Source organism: Onychomys torridus, chromosome 3 (assembly GCF_903995425.1).
Source record: "Onychomys torridus chromosome 3, mOncTor1.1, whole genome shotgun sequence".
In the NCBI taxonomy this organism is placed as follows: Eukaryota; Metazoa; Chordata; class Mammalia; order Rodentia; family Cricetidae; genus Onychomys; species Onychomys torridus.
Genome location: NC_050445.1, coordinates 79,742,952 through 79,757,319, shown reverse-complemented (window position 1 = coordinate 79,757,319; position 14,368 = coordinate 79,742,952). Strand labels below are relative to the sequence as shown.

At 37.1% G+C, this 14,368-nt stretch overlaps 1 protein-coding gene across 6 annotated transcripts in view; it reads left to right on the top strand.

The window, feature by feature from the left end:
* Window positions 1–14,368, top strand: part of Ptpn12 (protein tyrosine phosphatase non-receptor type 12) — a 65,749-nt gene that overhangs the window by 27,141 nt on the left and 24,240 nt on the right. For all 6 annotated transcript variants that reach the window (XM_036181128.1, XM_036181127.1, XM_036181132.1 and 3 more), the window contains 5 exons: window positions 3,458–3,534; window positions 5,569–5,664; window positions 8,330–8,368; window positions 11,057–11,128; window positions 13,954–14,013. In XM_036181128.1, the coding sequence (XP_036037021.1) occupies window positions 3,458–3,534; window positions 5,569–5,664; window positions 8,330–8,368; window positions 11,057–11,128; window positions 13,954–14,013 (344 nt within the window). The remainder of the gene's footprint in view (window positions 1–3,457; window positions 3,535–5,568; window positions 5,665–8,329; window positions 8,369–11,056; window positions 11,129–13,953; window positions 14,014–14,368) is intronic.

Below are 14,368 nucleotides of genomic sequence, written 5' to 3'. Positions count from 1 at the left end.
AATTGAATTTTTTCTATGTTTAATAGAATAAGAGGTTATTTTCCTGTGTTTTCTGGTTTGTAAGAGCCTTTGGAGTTGGTGAATTGGAGATACTCCACCTATTCTAATATTAAATAGAAAGATTGTGTTATTCCACTTTGTATATACTTAAACTTTTTCATCTTAGAAAATTTTAAGAGTGAGAAAGTGAGCCCCGCCTGCACGTAGACAGCCTACATGACGGCTAATGATTCTGTCATTTTGGAACCAATTGTTGTACTCTGTCTTTGAGGCTCTTTGACTAGAGAGTGGTATTCTATATGGATAACAGTTTTAACTGGGACCCCTTATTACTTGAGAATATTAAGAGGAAGCTTTATATGGTTATTCTAGTCTCATGTATCAAAAGCAACATTTTGGCACATCCATTTTCTTTCTAAAATCACATTAAAAAAGAGGAGGCTGCCAGGCGGTGGTGGCGCACACTTTTATCCCAGCACTCGGGAGGCAGAGGCAGGCGGATCTCTGTGAGTTTGAGGCCAGCCTGGGCTACAGAGTAATTTTTAGGACAGGCACCAAAGCTACACAGAGAAACCCTGTCTTGAAAAAAACCAGAGAGAGAAAGAGGGGGAGGGGAGGGGGGAGAGGGGGGAGAGAGGAGAGGAGAGAGAGGAGAGAGAGAGGAGGCCAAGTAATATGAATGAAATAAAACAGTCCCTGGAAAATGTGTTAGAGATAAATAGTTTTCAGTAACTAGTATATCTTTCTTAGACCTCTAACTACAAATTTCCAAAATAAAGATCCCATCCCAAAAAATGAAATTAAAAGAGCATTAGCACTTTATGTAAAATAGGAACCAATGAAAAATAAGTTATTCGTTGCAGTTGTCCATTGTACTATTTCAATCAGGTTTACTCATAGCTGTTGCCATCTCTAACTTATGTTAATTGGTTTCCATATTTATTGTCTATGGATTAGAAAGCTATAATGTGATAGTCATGTTTGAGTTTATTGTGTTATGATCCTTTCTAATCAAAAGGTACTAAGTATTGGGCAGTTCTAATACCTTATCAATCAGATGACTAAGGTTTTTTTAAATTACAAGTAGTAAGATGAATATACTTCATGAACCATCCTGCCCTCAACCATGATGTTATGCATTAAGAATGAACATAATTCTGTGATTTTTAAAATTTATTTGTGTGAACATGTATACACATTTGTGCCTGTGTGAGTTTACGTGCACCACATGCTTGCAGGTTCCAGAGGAAGGCCAGAGTTCATCAGGTCCCCTGAAGCTGGAGTTAGAGGTGGTTGTAAGCCATCTGATAGGGGCCTTGGGAATCACACTGAGATGTCTAAAGAGCAACTGCTTTTAACTACTGAGCCATCTCTCCAGGCCTCAGTCCTATGGTTTTCTCCAAAATATATAATTCCCTCCCAGTCATAGGTAAAAATCAGAGAAACTTATAATTGGAAGAGACATAGGAAAAAACATAAATCTATATGTAATCTTGAAAAATGAAAAATGGTTGCAAATTGTTATTTAATAGTTTTATAACTGAATTTTCTGGCTTTGATAATTAAGCTGTGGTTATATATCAAACCAGGCATGGGGGCATATTCCTGTAATCGCAGCACTTAGGAGGCTGAGTACAAAGAATCATGAGTTCAAAGCCATTCAAATATTCCCACCCTCCAAAACAGTTGTTATTATTATTAGAGGAAGTTCAGAAGCAAGTAGTTGTAACTCTACACTATTTTTGCAGTCTTTGTTTAAATTTAAAGTCATTTCTAAATGTTTATTGTAATTTTTTGGGTTAATGAGGTTTTGGGGTTTTGATATTTTGAAAGAGAGTCTCTATGTCCTTGGCTGGCCTGGATCTTGTTATGTAGACCAGGCTGACCTCAATCAAACTCACAGAGATTCTCCTGCCTCTGCCTCCCCAAATGATGGCATTAAAGGCATAAGCCATTATGCCCAGTCTTAAATTCTTTTAAGTCAACATAAAGGCTGATAAGATGGCTCTGTGAGTAAGAGTACTTGCTACCAAGTTGATGACCTAAGTTCAATTTCCAGAATCCACATGGTGGAAGGCGAGAACCAACTGCTACAGTTTGTTCTCTGATAAACTCCATGGGACACACATGTCCCTCAGCATCTCCTGTCCCCTCCTATCAAAATAAATAATACTAATAATACTGGCTGGGCGTGGCGACGTACACCTTTAGTTCTGTCAGGGCAGAGGCATGTGGATCTCTGTGAGTTCAAGGCCAGCCTGGTCTACAAAGCAAGTTCCAGGACAGACAGACAAGGCTGTTACACAGAGAAACCCTGTCTGGAAAAACCACACACACTATACATACATACACATACACATATACATATACACACAAATATACATATACACACACACTATATAAATATATATATATATATATACATATACATATACACACACAAATAAGGATTTACATAACTCAATGCAAATGAAAATAAAATGAGTCTTGATATTGTAAGATAAAAGAAAGATTGCATTCTTTACCTTACATCTCTAATTTTTTTTCCAATCCTGTCATAATTTAGTATTTTAATTTGTTAGTCATAGTTACTGATTTTCATAATTTTTTGTGAAATATGAAAAGGTAGATTTCTTAATAAGAACTTTGGGAAAGGAACTCTTGAGTAATAGTAATTAAAAGGTTCTGAGGTTCGATCTGGGAAGATGGCTCAGCAGTTAAAAGCTCTGGTTGTTCTTCCAGGAGACTAGGTCCAGTTCCCCAGCACCCACATGGCAGCTCACACCACAGCCTTCTGTAACTGTAGTTCCTAACTTGTGTGAGCACTACACATGTACACAGACATACATGCAGGCAAAACATCCATACACATAGAGTCTTACTGTGTTTTGTATTATTTTCTTTTAAGACAGAGTTTCTATATAACCCTCTATGTGATGGAACTTGTAGACCAGGTTGCCTGGAACTCAGATATCCACCTGCCTTTATTTGTGAAGTGCTGGGATTAAAGACAAAATTTAAATTAAAAAACAAAAATACTGGGGTTGGGGATTTAACTCAGTGGTAAAGTGCTTGCCTAGCAAGCACAAGGCCCTGGGTTCGATCCTCAGCTCCAAAAAAAACCCAAAAAACAAAAATACTGAGACTTAACCCTAGTTAATTTGGGTCAATGCCTAATGTTTTTTATTTTTAAAGTTCCAGAGATAATTTTTACATTTTGTGTTGCTTTTCTCAAAGGTTTACTTTTTGTTAAATAATGTTAAAAATTACCTTCTTGGCATCTAAACTTCAGTTTCTATTTTTTAAAGTAAATGTGGTGATACATTTGTAATCCCAGCACTTGGTGGCTGAAAGCAGTTCAGTGCCTTTGTGAGCTACATTTTGCCACAAAAAGCCAGAAAAGGGAAATGCTTCAATGCCACCTGGATCTAAGTTAGGATAATCTTTTGTCTTGTAGTTGACCACAGCCGAGTTAAGTTGACTTTGAAGACTCCATCTCAAGATTCAGACTATATCAATGCAAATTTTATTAAGGTACGTATTAAAATGAAGGGACTTTTTCTTGCTGCGCTTAATGCCTTCCTATATACAGATTTTATTGAAGGTGTTGACTGCCCAGCATGTACTAATAAGAAAATAAATAATAAAACCCTTGCCTTGTACATCTTACGTGCTTTCCTCCTAGCCACCTTAGCCATATACAGATGAAACTGCTGGGGTGGGGGATTAGCAGAGACAGTTTTCTATGTGCTGTTTTTACATTGAAAGCTTATAAATACTACTATAAATTGTTCCTTGAGCTTAGCTGAACCTAAATGTTGTTGAACCATATGGTAGTTTCCAATTTTTCTTGGTAACGAAATTATAATAAATACTGTTCTTTTGAACAGTTTCTTAGGATAAATTAATAATGCCAAAATTACTAGGTACTACTGATTTAAATTTATAAGATACACCAAAATTTTTTAAATCTTTGGTAATTGTTACTATTTGTGATGATAATTCAGCCATATGTGGTGACATATACCTGTAATTCCAACATTCAGGAGGCTTAGGCCAGAGGATTGCAGTGAATTCAAAGCCAGCCTAGTTAGAGGATATGACTTGGCTCAAGATAAGTAAATACATAGATAAATAAGTAGATAAAAATCGAATAATAGGGGCTAGAGAGATGGCTCGGTGGTTAAGAGCACTGGCTGTTCTTCCATAGGCCCTGAGTTCAATTCCCAGCAACCACATGATGACTCACAACCATCTGTAATGAGATCTGGTACCCTCTTCTGGCCTGCAGGCATAGTACATGCAAGCAGAACATTGTATATATAGTAAATAAATAAATATTTTTAAAAATGGAATAATAAAGTGAAAGTCATTTTGTTAGGTAACTGTAGTCAGCCTCAAATCAAAAGTATTGAAGTGATAAGCTGGTTGCTTGCTTTGAGACACAGTTTTCTTTATGTGGCCCGGGCTGGCTTAGAACTTGAGATTTCTTGTCTTGCCTTAGAATCCCCAGTCATGAGATTGTAGGCTTGTTCTACTATTCCCTGCCTGTCATGTGTTTATACTGTTACCAAGAAAGAGATGCAACGTCCTGTGTGACTGAGTTTAAATAAAGGCTATAGGTTATTTTGTGCTTTTTGGATCTAGTTATATAACTATTAAAGCTTTTCAATGATTTTTGTATTGGCAGTCATAAATATTTTAATAGGTATTTTGTTGATAATAAATGTTAGATAGTAAGAGTGGTAAAATTAATAATTGTCTTTGTAATGTTGAACAAATATGGTTTCAGAAAAAGAATCCTTTAACAAAATAAACTTACTTATAACATTAAAACAGAATTTATGGATTAAACAAAAATAGGTATTATAGTCCAGATAGTGTCAATATGTAGACTCTTTTATATGTGTGTGTTAAGAGTGCTAGTTTTTCACTGTACTTAGGACAGTGATTCAAGTATATGCCAGTTCATTTGCTTAGTCGGCTATCTGGTTTGATCTGTTCTTAGCTTATTTCAAAGCCCTGTAGTGGGCTGTGAATGGACTCTTAAGGCAGCCATGGAAGGAACTGCTAACTAGTTTTAGTATTGTTCTTAGAATTAAATTGTGCTTTTGTATTTCTGCTATAATTAATTTTTTTGACTATGTATTTTTTGTTATTTTCTGAGACAGAGTCTCTCTGCATGTTGCGTTCCAGGACAGCCAGGGAACTCACTATACAGACCATACTAGCCTCAAATTCACAGATCACAGAGATCTGCATGCTTCTCTGAGTGCTGGGATTAAAGGCGTGCACCATCATGCCCAAGATTTTGCTTTAATTTTTGCATTAATTAAATCACAAAGTGATTTAATTAATGATTGTGTACAATACATCCAGTAAATACAAAGTACTATATTGATTATCAAAAACAAGTGAATTGTGCACATTTTGCCATGTTCTATGCACTGTGAAAAGAAATGGCTTTAGATGAAAGCATTACTAATAAAACTTGAAACCTTAATCTATTGAGTTATGAAACATACTTGATAATCATAGTAAATGTGAAGTTTACCTTTCACCTTTCAGGGCGTCTATGGGCCAAAAGCATATGTGGCAACCCAAGGGCCTTTAGCGAATACAGTCATAGACTTCTGGAGAATGATATGGGAATACAATGTTGTGGTAAGTGACTTATTGTTGCTTTTGAGATCTCTAATATGTAATAACATTAGGTATCTTACTGAGTAAGAAGTACAACAACTTTTTAGGTATAATTAATGGTTTAAGTGTAATGACATTTCTGGAAAAGACAAAAGCTAATTTTGAAGATGGTTCATTAAATTCTCATAAACAGGTTCAGATATTTTAAGAAAAGTGTGCAGAGCTGAAGAGATGGTTCATTGGTTAAGAGCACTAACTGATCTTCCTGGGGAGCCAGGTTTTATTCCCAGCACCACATTGCAGCTGACAACTCTCTGTAACTCCAGGTCCAAGGGATCTGGCATCCTCACACAGACATATGTATATGCAGACATTAAAAAAAGAAAAGAAAAGTGTGCCTACAATCTAAATCTTGTCTTGTCCTAAGTTAATAACCAATGATATAGCTACTGAATAACTTTAAAGTCATTAAAAAAGATTAATGTTTCCATAGACCAACACAATACTTAATAATATAGGCATGTTTTTTAAAAATAATAAGTATAATTATGTTTACTTTAATCTGAGAAATTCATATATGCATTCAGTGTATTTCTGTTGTATGTACTCTCTAATCCCCATTTCCAGCTCTTGGATATCCCCCTTTGTATCACCCTTCCAATGTCTTGTCCACTTAGTGCTACTCATAAACACATCAATATGGAGCCATCCACTGAAACCTGGTGAGCCTACCGATGACCAAAGAAAACTGACTTGGAGCTGGAGGTGACTCAGCAGTTAAGGACACTGGCTGTTCTGAAGGATCTCGTTTTGATTCCCAGGACCCACATGGTGGCTCACAACCACCTATAACTCCAGTTCCAGGGGGTCTAATGCTATCTTGTGACTTCACATGCACATAATGCACAGAACTACATGCAGGCAAAAGACCTGTCCATAGACAAGAAATTTTTTAAAAAATATAAAGAAGAAACTGTTTCCCCCTTCCTAACAGCCATCAATTGTCAGCATCTCCTCAGCTAGGAGTAGGAACTCAGTGTGCCTCTCCTCCATCCATGGCAGCCATGTCTTTTAACCTTTTCTAGAAGTAGACTCTTTTGGGTCCCTCTTCCTAGGAAAATAGAAGTAAATATATTAACTATAAATCATTAAGTGAACTACAAAAGAATTTAAGGAACCTGTCTCCCCACCCCAGCTCATTCAATTGGAAACATATCTAAACTATTGGCATTTTAGTTCCTTTGGCTTTTTTTAGATAAAGGGAAATAGTGTGCCCTTAGTTTGAAAGCAAGGAAATATGTGATTGTTGGATACTGCAAAGAGCCCATCTGTTGGACTGTGCATCATCAGTGGAATCAACATTTGTTGTGTGATGTGGAAGCCCAGTCACAATGAGTTCTCATTCCTCTCATGAATGTATTACAGTGATTTTCACACATTGGCATCCTCCATTATCCCTTTGAGAGATTAATAAAGGAGGGTGGGATAACAGCAGTACTTAGTGTTTGTTGTCAATTTCACTTTCAAATGATTTGGTTTTTCGAGACAGGGTTTCTCTGTGTAGTTTTGGGCCTGTCCTGGATCTCGATCTGTAGACAAGACTGGCCTTGAACTCACAGAGATCCGCCTGCCTCTGCCTCCCAAGTGCTAGGATTAATGGCATGCACCACCTCTGCCCAGCTCAAATGAAATTTAAAGCAGGAATAAATTTTGTAGGTAATGGAAACATATCTGGATAGGAGTTTGGATTTCACAGATGTGCACATTTGTCAGAATTTGGAGAATGGTCACTTAAGATCTGTGTATTTCATTGTTACATGTTTTCAAGGGAAATACTGTATTAAACATTATTGCGATCTAAATAATGTGCATGCTGAAGTATCTAGCGGAGAGTATACTGGAATACATTTACAAATAAGATGATAGAGGAATAAAAAAGTACAGTGATAGTTAAATAAAAGTTTAATGGCTGTAATGTATAATTTTACTATGAAATCTTTCAACTTTTATATTTTAATACTATTATAAAATGAAGAAGCAGATAGTATAACTTACATTTAGAGTATAACTTACATTTAGAGGCTGTTAATTTTAATATGTTCAACCTTTAGAAAGGTTACATTTAAATGTACTGTAATATTTGGTGAAGTTAGGTAAATAATTCTCTAGCAGTCCTTTTGTTTAATTTAAAAGTAAGAAATAAATAAGTCAGATTCACAGCTCAATCCAAATGAAATAAGTCATTTTAAGTGACATCACGTACTTACTGCTGTGTAGGTAGTTCTTGTTTAGAAGATAGTCTTGTTATCTATCCTATACTTACTCTTGAGATTTTTATTTATGTTTAAGTGTGTTTGCCTGCATGTGTGTTTGTGTTATGTGTGTGCAGTTGCCTGCACAGTCAGAAGAGGGCATCGGACCATCTGGAACTGAAGTTACAGATAGTTGCAAGCTACCATGTGGGCTCTGGGAACTGAAACCAGGTCCTCTGGATGAGCAGCCTCTTAACAACTGGATGGTTTCTCAACCTCTATACTATGCTGTATATATTAAAGCTACTTTTGAATATAGACCAAGTATACTTTTGCTCAGGGTAAAGATAATTATTGACATTTGTTTTTGTTTTTAAAAGTAAAACTATTTTTAACTGATACTTTATTTATTTCCCACACTAACTCCTTTTTAGATCATCGTAATGGCCTGTCGAGAATTTGAGATGGGAAGGGTATGTATATGGCTTAACACACTGTATTTTGGGGGCTAGAAGTTCCTGATCATTTATTACTTCACAGTAATCTGATCCCAAGTAGTTAAAGGAGGGTATACACTTCCGTTATATGCTCTGCTGTTTTATACAATACATGGAGCAAAATGGCCTCTAAAGCATAAACATCTTTTTGTATTTCAGAAGTACATTTTATAATACTAAAAATAATTGTATATTGTTACTTGCAATTTTCAAATGTTTCATGGTACTTAAGTCAAACAGTTCATTGTCTAGAAAGTAATTTTTGAAATATTAACAAAATTGAACAAAAGCATATCAAAGCAATCCTGATAATGACAGCTTAAGCTGCATATGGTGTCATACACCTGTAATGCCAACACTTCAGAGGCAGAGGTAGGAAGCATGCCACAAATTTGAGGCCAGATTGGTTTGCATAATGAGTTCAAGGCCAGTCAAATCTATATAAGACCTTGTCTCAAAAAAAAAAAAAAAAATAGCATGAATGTTCTGATTAGTTTCTGCAAAAACCAGTCTCTCTCTATATGTGTGTATGTGTCCATGAGTCTTTACATACATGTGTGTGTGTGTGCAAGTATAGTCAGATGTGTATCTGAGTGTGAAAAACCAGAGGTCTGCATCCAGTCTGTATTTGTCTTTCCCTTGCTCGGTCTCCCTCTTCTTGTTTGAGATAGGGTCTCTCACTAAACCTGGAGCTCATTTCAGCTAGACTGGCTGGCCATTAAGCATCCAGAATTCTGTCTCCTCCCCACAGTGCTGGGGTGACAGATGGATATCATTATACCTTACTTCACACAGGTTCTCAGGTTTGCATAGGAAGTTAGACTCATTGAACCCTCCCACAGCCCCACCACCACTTGTTTATGCTGTCCTCCCTTCCTCCCTCCTTCTCTCTCTCTCTCTCTCTCTCTCTCTCTCTCTCTCTCTCTCTCTCTCTCATGTTTTTTGTTTGTTTCAGTTTTTCAAGACCGGGTTTTTCTGTGTGGCCCTGGCTGTACTGAAACTTGCTTTGTAGACCGGGCTGACCTCAAACTTGAAGATCTCCTGCCTCTGCTTCCCAAGTGCTGGGACTAAAGGTGTGCACCACCACTCCCAGCTTTTGTTTATACTATTTTCAAAGTTCAGAAAAGAAAATGTTTGGTTGGTTTATTTATTTTTTTGGTAGTGCTCAGATTGGACGCAGACCTTACACACACTAGCAGACACTTGTCACTGAGCTTCCCGTTGCTTTCATTTTTAGCTGATGTTGTGTAGAGTGATGCTTTATTTCATACCATGGGATGTCCTACAGCATCAGTCCTGAAAGTGTCACCGCAAAAGATGGTAATCTAGTTACAAAGAATAGTACTTAATTAAATGCATTTGACATCTAGATGTGACACACAAATCAGACTTCAGGAATACATTGTGTAGTATCTTTATATGAAGTTCTTTATATTCAAGTTCTAAAAAAATGGCTATTAAAATTTTCATTAAGAGATGTGCTACAGAAGCAAGGTAAATATTGTATACATGTCATAAATAACGGAGAAGCCATATTTTAACTAATTTCTTTTATTCTTTGGAAGTAATTTGTTTACTAGTATTAAGTAATGTTGGGACAGAAAATAAACATAATAAAAATCTAAAAATTGAAGACTAATCAAATATTCTATGTAAATGTTAATACTCTTTACTATTATTTGATTATAGTTGGAAATTTAAATTTTGTTTATCTAGTGTTTTATTTTTGTTTTTCAAGACATGATTTTTTTTGTGTAACTCTTGACTATCCTGAAAATCAGTCTGTAGACTAGGCTGGCCTAGAACTCGCAGAGATCCACCTACCTCTGCCTCCCAAGTGCTGGGATTAAAGGCGTGCGCCACTGCTACCCAGCTCGTATAGTGTTTTTCTTTTTTTTGTATTTATTGTATTTGTGTTTTAATTTTACACATCAGCCATGAGTTCCCCTGTCCTCCCCCCTCCCGCCCCTGGTCCCACCTTCCCCCTAGCCTCTCCCTTCCATTCCCATCTCCTCCAGGGCCAAGACTCCCCTGGGGACTCATTTAAACCTGGTGGATTCAGTACAGGCAGTTCCAGTCCCCTCCTTCCAGGCTGAGCAAAGTGTCCCTGTGTAAGCCCCAGGCTCCAAACAGCCAGCTCATGCACTATGGACAGGTCCCAGTCCCACAGCCTGGGTGCCTCCCAAATAGTTAAAGCTATTCAGTTGTCTCTCTTATCCAGAGGGCCTGCTCCAGCTGGGGGCTCCACAGCCTTTGGTTCATAATTCATAGACCTGAACATCACAGAATGGAAGAAGCAGAAGAAAACAACCTTATAAGTAACATCATGAAGAGGCTAGAGCCTTATATAGAAGAAATCAAAAATAAAGTGGAGGATAAAACAAAAAATGGGAAGAACGCTATAAAAAACTAGAGGTGTTTTTCTTAAATACTGCTAAAGTTTAGAATTTCTCTTTTTAATTTCATTAATGACCTCATTGTATAGGTGGTGAAAATCACTCTTAATTAGCACAAGCCAATAGAATAGTATAATTAGCAGTGGCAAAGTGCTTCTTATACCAAGCAATGCTTCTTCTTAACCCTAGGACACAAAGAATTTATAAAAGCTTAAGAAACATCATACAGTTACTGACTTATTTTCTATATATCTTCTTTGGACTACAGAAAAAATGTGAGCGCTATTGGCCTTTGTATGGAGAAGATCCTATAACATTTGCACCATTTAGAATTTCTTGTGTAAGTACCTATTTTTATTTATTTTAAAAATTTATACTTTGAGCCAGGTGGTGGTGGCTCATGCCTTTTATCCCAGCACTCAGGGGCCAGAGCAGGTGGATCTCTGTGAGTTCAAAACCAGCCTGGACTCCAGAGTGAGTTCCAGTAAAGGTACAAAAGCTGCACAGAGAAACTCTGTCTCGAAAAATAAACAAACAAAAATAAAAATTTAGGCTTTGAGATTTTCATGTATGAATACAATAGATTTGGTCAGCTCCGTCCCTGCCTCATTTTCCAACTCCTCAAACCCACTGACTACCTCTCCTCCCTAATTTCATGACCTTCTTTTCATCCACCGAGTGTAATTGGTTCAAGTGGTGTATGGCCATCTGCTAGAGCATCCACACCCTAAAGAAAGTTAACTGTTCCTAGCTCAGCAACCAACAGCTGCCAGTAATCCCTCTCCTTGGAGTGGGACTGTCTGTGCCCCTCCTCCATCCATATTGGAATTTTTATTGGCTCTATCTTATGCGGGGAACTATAGCTATTATGAATTTCCATGGGCAGCAGCCCTGTTATATCCAAAACAGTTTCATAGCAGTCCTCTCACCTATGGCTCTTAGAACTTTCTGTGTTTCCTTGTCTACAGTGGTTCCTGAGCCTTGGGGGAGGGGCTGTGACAGAGATGTCCCATTTGTGGATGAGTGCTCTAGACTCATTTAATTTCTTCTCTTTAATCAGTGAAGAGTATCTCTGTTAGCTGGGATGGTGGCGCACACCTCTAATCCAAGTACTCAGGAGGCAGAGGCAAGTGGATCTCTGAGTAGCTGGCCAGCCTGGTCTATAAAGCGAGTTCCAGGACAGCTAGGGCTATGTAGAGAAACTCTGTCTCAAAAAAAAAAAAAAAAAAAAAGCAAAAAGCAACAACAGGAGAGTTTATATATATATTAACCTCCACCTTACAAAAAGAAGCTTCTTGAGGGTTGAGAATGGCACTGATCAATTATATAAAGATCAGTATTTGGAAAGCAGTTTATCCATTTAGCAAAATCATAGAAGTGGTTTCTTCCTTAGAGAATAGGACCTGTCCTGCCATAGTTGTAGTTCCCAGTGTCAGGCATGAGCTCTATCCTGTAGAGCAAGCTTTAGTTAGGTTCAATGAAAGGGGTCATATAACATTCCTGTCATAATGACATCACCAGGCATATATTGCCAGTTTCGTTGTTATTTTAGCTCACAGTTTATAGCTGAGTGAGACTCCACCAATCTGAATGAATATCACCTTCCTACATTATAAAAGCTAGACCGTAGGGAAGAAGCCTCCACAATACCTATTTTTATATACATGATTTAATCAGAAAATTTGCATTGTAGACTGATGAACAATTAAGTTGATATATGGTATGAACTCAGGCTGTTGCAAGCCTAGGATTCAATCCTGTGTAAACCTTTACTTAACTGTAGTAAGCAGTACTAATGTTTACTCTGCTTTTAAATTTAGGAGCTTTGGAAATGACTTTTACGACTGTTAGGCTTTCCTTGTTTTTGATTCTGTTAGTCTTTTTATATCTCTTGATAATAATTATGTAACCTTGATCAAATTATCTGTGAAAATTGGTATACTCACTTCTAATGGAACAAATGGAAAACAACATTGTTAACTGGGGTATAGTAGGTCATATTAACCTTGCCTATTATCCTTCCCCACATTTTAAAATTGTGTATAAAGTTAAACTTGAGAATTGCTATCCTAAAAGTGATGATTATTCCTTATAGCAGGTAATTTGACATGAAACCTAAAATGTAGGTGTCAGCTCTTGCCCACCAGGCTTTTTACAAATCCTTTTGTTGCATATGTAGCCAAGCCTGCCTCAAACTTGAAGCAGTCTTCCCACTAGATCTCTGCTCTCTAGAAGTCTCCCCTAGTCTTCAAGTGCTGGGGTGACAGGCATGAGTTACCATACTGGCTTCTTGATTCCTTCTGAAAAGTAAAATACACTTTCCTCTTAACAATGTTTGAAAAAAAGGTTGGGCATGGTAGCACATGCCTTTGTGTGTGTGTGGGGGGGGGGGGGGGTGCATGTCACAATCATGACAGCAGGCTGATGCTGAGGCCAGCCTGGTCTGCTGAGCAAGTTCCAGGATAAATTAAAACAGTAAATAAAAAATAAGTTCCCATTCTAGAATAGTATTGGATGTCTATATTATTAATTAGCATATAGTAATCTTGTTAATGACTGACCTAAGCTGTCTGTGGTTACAATTAACAAGGCAAAAAGAACTCAGCAACAGACAAAAACAGAGCTCCTTCTGATGCTCTAGCTGAGAGATGGCATCAGACTTAGAGTTGTTCATGGTTCCTGTAACCATGATAAGAACAATGACTTTGGGGTTTCTTCCCTCTTGACTGTGTATTTAAATTGACAGTTGAGAAGGCATGGCTGAAAATGGGTGCAGTGGCAGACTTTAAGGCATGACATTCTTTTTGGCTTGTTTTGAAAGCATTGTTCTGGAGAGGATTCTACTTTGCTATATTCTGTTAGAGTCATGATTAAATAATCCGTTAATAGACCCTTTTTAAACCCTTTAAGAGTTAGACAGAACTTTAACAAGTAGAGGCTATAGCCCAGCATGTGTTTATCCTAGCATGCACAAAGCCTTGGGCTCAGATCCTAGCACCATTGAAAAGCTTAAGTGAATGACTTTTAGATTTTTAAGATAATTATTAGATATGTCCAAAATTCTAAATGTTAATTTGTAATTGTGTACTTTTAATTATTTTGTTTTGATATGTGTGCTTTTTCATTTTAGTGTTTTTACTGATTGACAAATTTTTTTCCTTTTAGGAAAATGAGCAAGCAAGAACAGACTACTTCATTCGAACACTTTTACTTGAGTTTCAAAATGTAAGCAACTCCCATTATAGAAAAAGAGTGCCTCCCCATCTCTCCCTCCCTGCCCTCCATTCTTGCTCTGAGTCTCAGTCTTGCTATTATGCAGTTTAGGTAGTATTTGAGCCTTATGCTTATCAAATTGCATAATAAAATAATGTAAATTTTAATTTATTTAGGACGAATTAAATTGTGCTTTCTTTGTTGCTAATAGTTTTCTTCTATTAATAGACACATTATAGCATTACTTATTACTCAGCTGTAGTCACAATTTTTTAGAGACAAAACTAAATTTTCATTTAGAGGCTGGCATATAGTTCAGTGCTAGAGACCTTAGTCTAACAGGCACAAGGGTTCAATCCCCAGCAAT